The sequence below is a fragment of the Rutidosis leptorrhynchoides genome, chromosome 8 (genome assembly GCF_046630445.1).
Source record: "Rutidosis leptorrhynchoides isolate AG116_Rl617_1_P2 chromosome 8, CSIRO_AGI_Rlap_v1, whole genome shotgun sequence".
Taxonomy (NCBI): domain Eukaryota; kingdom Viridiplantae; phylum Streptophyta; class Magnoliopsida; order Asterales; family Asteraceae; genus Rutidosis; species Rutidosis leptorrhynchoides.
In genome coordinates, this window is record NC_092340.1 from 66,723,697 (window position 1) to 66,730,354 (window position 6,658).

A 6,658-nucleotide genomic window follows, 5' to 3' on the forward strand; every position below is an offset into this window, starting at 1 on the left:
CACATTTATGTACCTAAAAAGCTCTCGAAGCCAAAGTCATAGTTCGACGCGTATCCGTGTCAGACCCTTTGGCATTTATTAGCTAAAATGACTTTTCAATTCCTTTTCAAAGTAGACAGTTTTGTCACAGCTCCAGCAAGTCAACTTCGACTTTTCAGTCGGACTAGTCTTATTATAACCTCGATAGATACGTTGCCCTTTCGTCATCGTTACTGGGGACCTTTCATATCTCGCCACCATAGCAATAAACTTACCAACAACTTCAATTATCTTTGACTTTTTGAATAATCATTATATTTATTGAAATCACATCATTTACTCATTCGCATCTTGTAACGAGAATTGTCATACGAATCATCGGAAAACAGTAACCAGTATTTTGAAATCTCGCAGCATGTCTACGCCAACAGTTATATGTGTACGTAAAACGTCTATCTCCTGGACTTACATACTTTGAATGTGAAGTTCTGAAAAATATTTTGAACTGCAAACTAGTTCTTGAAATGCTGACGAAGCATCAAAAACTGTAAACGATCTTAACAGTAAAAAAAAGTTTGATGACAAAGAATAGTAAGGTGGTAAAGCTGAGAAAAAGAGAAGGTTTGAAACTGGAAAACGGATTGAACAGACTATGAAGGAGGCTGTGGACAAATCACAAAGACTAAATCTGCCTTCAAAGAATCCAAATGATTCAGTGCCTGCTAAAGTCATTAACGAATACCTTACTCTTTATCCGAAGTCATTTATCTCTTTGCGCTATCAGTGTTACATCATATAAGAAACTATTAGTTTCTATATTCTATAAACTTTCGAGTTTAAATTATGAATGTTTTAAAGTAGTGTTGGGAACTGAAGCATGAGTTAGTATAATATAATGACACTTGATCAACGTGATTATATTACAGTAAGTCATGCTGAGTTTCTAATGGGACATGATGATTCACAGACCATGCCGTCATCATGTTCCATGTTACACGACTCTTGTATTCTATTTAATCTCTAAAAAAATATCAAGAATATATTTTCTTGATGATTTGGTCTTTTCAGGGTATTCTGGTAAATTAATAATCAAGATCGTGCCATTACCATTTCCTTCTTAGAACATTGACTATGTTCATTCTGAAATTCATATCTGCGAATACTGGACCATTACAAACGTTGCTTAATCGCAAGAAGAAGAAACGAAAGGACAAAACTCCAAAATAGAAATTGGAGTATAAATCGTAGCAAATAGAAGGGAGCATTAACTGTGGATGTCAATGATTATAGAAGACAAAAGCAGGGGCTTTGAAATATAAGGGAAGATATAAAACCCAACAACCACCCAAAAATTATAAACCGTATATATCAATGCATATAGCAATATAAAGACACGGAAGAACTAAAAACACTATAAAACCGAGAGTATAGTAGAAGTAAATAGATTCTTCCGGAGGCAGATGAAAAAGAAAAACGACATATATGAAAGTGAGGAGTATATCGAGAATCAGTACTGGATGAAGCATATTGACAAATACTTTAAAATATGAGTTGAGGGAGAAAGAATAGAAGGTGTGAGTTGTAAGAAAACGAAGGAGGTGGATTTATAATGAAATACCCGACAGAGAAATCAAGATGGATTATCGTATTAATTCGAAGAGAATCATAATCTCCTTAATCACCGAAGCATCAAATCTAACATAGATTACAAAGATTTTCTTTAAATTCGGAGATCAATTGTGATGATGTCAAAAGATATGACAAATCACTATAATCTTATTTCCTTCATTTACGATAACTTCCCTCATACGCTTCGAGTAATCGAATTATTTTATCCATACTTCTTAGACATGATAAAATTTCATAATCGTTACATCATAATAACATTCTCATTGTTAGCCATAACGACCTCTATCAAATTTCGGGGACGAAATTTCTTTAACGGGTAGGTACTGTGACGACCCAGAAATTTCCGACTAAATTTAAACTTTATCTTTATATTATTCTGACATGATAAGCAATGTTTGTTAAGTTAAACCTCAAGGATTTTAAACTATGTTTATACATTCATTTAAACCTCGACCAAATTCCAATGATTCACGAACCATTAAATGAACATATATGAATATGTATGTATATGTGTATATGTTATAAATTGAAAATGTCAACAAAGTATTTAAACGTATAATGCTTTATATGAACGTATTTGTTTCAATATGATTATCGACGAAATTAAAAAATATATATATTAAATGATTGAATTATCAGAAACATTGAATTATGATTACAAGTCTCTGTTGAGAGGTCCACTATGATTTGAGAAAATCTATTCCTCTTAACGATATTCGGAATAATTTGTAAAGCTATTTATAAATAAAAATAAAAAGTGTCATTTACGAAAGTTAGACAAAAGCTAGTGGAAAATTGGTTTCCATAATATTCTATTAATCTATTTTCAAACGTACAAAAACATTTTCAGTTTAAAAAGAACTTTATTATTAAAACGTATATAACTTTTATAAATATCTAGAATCACTTTTGACAACTCATTACTTAACCAGTATAATAAATATAACGATATTTATATTTTATTTCATTAAAAATATATAACGATTTAAATTAATATTATATATATTTATACGCGTATTATACATACATAGTTTTTATAATTTTACTATACTTTAACTTTACCTTTACTTTACTTTTACTTTACTTTAACTTTAATAATTCACTTTAATAATTCATACTTTAATAATCCACTTTAATAATTCACTTTAATAATTCATACTTTAATAATTCACTTTAATAATTCATACTTTAATAATTCACTTTAATAATTCAAAAATCTATTATAAATAGAATTCAATAGATTTCATTATTTCATAAAAACTTGAAAATATATTCCTCTAAACTCTCTCAATCGATTTACATATATATATATATATATATTTGCTCTGTATTATTTCAAGATATTATTAGTATACATAAAATATTACGACGGAGTAATGTCCGAGTGATTTCAAAATAGTTTTTTGAATGAGTCGAAGCTAAGGAAATTATGGGTTATAGCTATGGAGGTGATGGGTATGGTTCATGGGTATGCTCGTGAGGTCAATCTAGTGTTTATCATCTCCGTTGCGTCTACGTACTTTCCTGCAATATTGAATCTCAATATTGATACGTGAGCACTCATAACTTAACTTTTATATATCAATAGTGTATCCCTGACTAGTGCTCGAGTATATAGGATTATGCATGCTTGTACATTCGATATTGTCTTTAGATAGGTTTGTTGAATCCTGAATTAGATACATATGCTACTGAGATATGGTATATGATATGCATGTCATTGGAAAGCTAGCGAAAAATTAAGAACTTTTCATTTAGATATCGAATGGTTTCGATGAACGGATTAGAAGTTATAGTCAACTGAATTTTAGTATTATTGTTAAAATGATTATTATTACTATCGTCGTTATTATTTTAATAGAAATATCATTGTTATTATAATATATCATTATTACTATTATGTTAGTATTATCATTTTATCATAATACCATTTTTAGTAAATATAAATATTTTTATAGAATAATAATAATTATTATTACAAAATAATACAACTTTTACTTATTATTATTATGATCAATATTATTTTATCAAATAAATAGGGGATACAAAGATATTTTTCACCACGCGTAATATAATTACATTAATAATACTTACCACTATAGTTTTACGATATTAAGTGAACTTTATAAATTTTACTACTTAAGATATATAAAAGTATATATTATATATAAAGGTTAATATAAATTTTTATTAATAAATGACTTTTATTATTATAAAATCTAATAAATATATTTAAATATATAAAGCGACTATAGTTAAGTTATATAATAAACACGTATAAATTTTAGAAGTCATTTTGGGTCAAGTTGACTTTTGTTGACTTTTGCGTATTAGTCTCGAGCATTAGGATTGTAGTACACTATGACTTGACCAAAAATTGTTAGACAAATATTGACCAACATATAAATATATATAATTAATATAGGTTCGTGAATCCGAGGCCAACCTTGCACTTGTTAAATGACGTTATATGTATTTTTACTATGAAATACAGTATGGTGAGTTTCATTTGCTCCCTTTTTAATTGCTTTTGCAATATATATTTTTGGGCTGAGAATACATGCGCTGTTTTATAAATGTTTTACGAAGTAGGCACAAGTACTAAAACTAATTCTATGTGGGTTTAAACCAGAAATATACCCTTAGCTTGGTAACATTAAACTACTTGTCTATGTACGGTAGGCGCGAATCCTAAAGATAGATCTATTGGGCCTGACAAACCCCATCCTGACTATAGGATGCTTTAGTACTTCGAGGTTATTTTAAACACACCTGATCTGGTGTACTTCAGAGGGTAAAACATGAACGTTAAGGCTTGTTACCGGGTGCCTACAACTTATAGAATACTTTTAAACACTTGCGAGTGTACGGATATTTATGGAAACTTAAATCTTGTGGTCTATTACTATTACGGAAATGATTGATTATGATAAACTAATGAACTCACCAACCTTTTGGTTGACACTTTAAAGCATGTTTATTCTCAGGTATTAAAGAAATCTTCTGCTGTGCATTAGCTCATTTTAAGGATATTACCTGGAGTCATTCATAACATACTTTGAAAGACGTTGCATTCGAGTCGTTGAGTTCATCAAGATTAATATTAAGTCAATTATAGTTGGATGTAATATGAAATGGTATGCATGACGTCAATTTTTGATGTAAAGAAAGTTTGTCTTTTAAAAATGAATGCAATGTTTGTAAAACGTATCATATAGAGGTCAAATACCTGGCGATGTAATCAACTATTGTGAATCGTTTATAATGTATATGAACGGGTCCTTTCAGTCTATCTCCAGATAGAGTTTAAGTAGCATATCATGCTACTGTGGTTGACTCTTTTACCATGCATAGTGTAGAAATTGCCATGTTAGATTAATATAGTATGTCTGATGTTGTATGTGAATTATGTGTACACTGTGTGATTGGCACCAGTCGGGCCTAGGGAGACTGGGGACTCGAGACCGTGCCTAGGAGAGGTTAGAGTCCGTATGAGGTCAACCGTGCCTAGGGGAGGTTGGGTCCATAGGCTACTGATTTTTGAGTATAGTGTGAACGATGCACCCCCTGCATCTGGATAACTATACTGTGAATTGAGTAGCAGGGACTATCGGTAGACTCAGACCCGATCAGCTAAGAGTCGTGTGCTCGTACAAGCCGCCGATCCTCGTATTGTCTTATTGTATGCTAGTTGGTAGTTAGCAAGTGTTGTTGTTAGTATATAGCTTGTGTGTGGCTTAAGCTATATCTGTTAGATAGATTCCATTCACTTAGCGGTGCGCTAATCCCCCACATATTCTCCCCTTGCAGGTTTAGGTACTGCTAGTCGGGATGGGTGCTGTGGCAGAAGACATGTTTGACAACCCTACTCTGATGTGGACTTTTGTTTAAATCATGTTTTGTAATAACGTAACACCGTTGTGTAAACTTAAACTTAATTACTCAGATTAAGGCTCTACTTAAACTCAAGTTTGTAACCCCTCCGAAACCCCACCACTTATACACTCTTTCCCACACACCCATTGCATATTTACAAAAGAAAATCGTATGGGTTATGGATTCAATATCGTCATCACAAAGAGGACATAATAAAGAGTTAAGATCGATACCCCTTTTGTCTAACTCTACACGTACCGGGAGGCGTTGTCTTAAAAGCCTCCAAATAAATACTTCGACTTTTAGTGGGACGAAATTATTCCTGAGAGTCTCCTGTTGATGCAACTGTGAATTACCCAGAACCGAACCATCCAATTCAATTAGTTTGGTGAGATCCTTGGTGGTAAACTGATCGTTGTTTGAAAGCTTCCATTGCCATGAGTCACTCAACCTGTCCCTTTTAATGTAAGCAGATAACCTGCTGGTTATATCAGCAACCTCACCTCGAGCCCGACCATTTGGGTTACTCCTCCAATTCCATCTGAGATCGAAGCCTAGATCTGACCATTCCACTCTATCACGGACTGAGGCATTTTTATCCAAATCCCAATGGTACAATCGCGAAAACTTTATCTTTAGGGGTATATCCATCATCCATGACTCATCCCAATACAGAGTCGAATCTCCTTCACCGATTGCCTTGATGCAAGAGCTCCAAAAACCTACCACATACTTCTCTATCTCCTAGCCTGCACGAACGATGTTAACCCATACCCCACCCTTGCCTTGCGACCTGAGTGAGACACCCGGATTAGTCAGCCCCCCGACCCGTATATGGAAGTGACAATTTTAACCCCAAAAGAGTTAGGTTCATTCTTATATCGCCACCACCATTTCCCTATTAGCGCAAGGTTTTTTCCCTTTTAGAGACCCGATATTAACCCCCCACTCCCGTATGACGATAAAACATCGCCCTATTTAACCCAGGGCATTTTGGAACCGTCCCCCGACCCACCCCAAAAGAAATTACACCTAACACTCTCAAGATGGTTAATGACACTCGACGGGGCACTAAAGAGTGAGAAATAATATAGTGGTAAACTATGTAGGACCGATTTAACCAAGGTTAACCTTCCACCAAATGAGACCGAACGTGCTTTCCATTCCAAAAGTC

The 6,658-nt window shown here is 33.2% G+C and overlaps 1 protein-coding gene across 1 annotated transcript; it reads right to left on the reverse strand.

Annotated features, from left to right (window-relative positions):
- Window positions 1–5,550: 5,550 nt before the first annotated feature.
- On the reverse strand, window positions 5,551–6,135 carry LOC139863504 (uncharacterized). The gene has a single exon (XM_071852131.1). It carries the CDS (start codon window positions 6,133–6,135, stop codon window positions 5,551–5,553), a length of 585 nt encoding a protein of 194 aa, XP_071708232.1.
- Window positions 6,136–6,658: the final 523 nt, after the last annotated feature.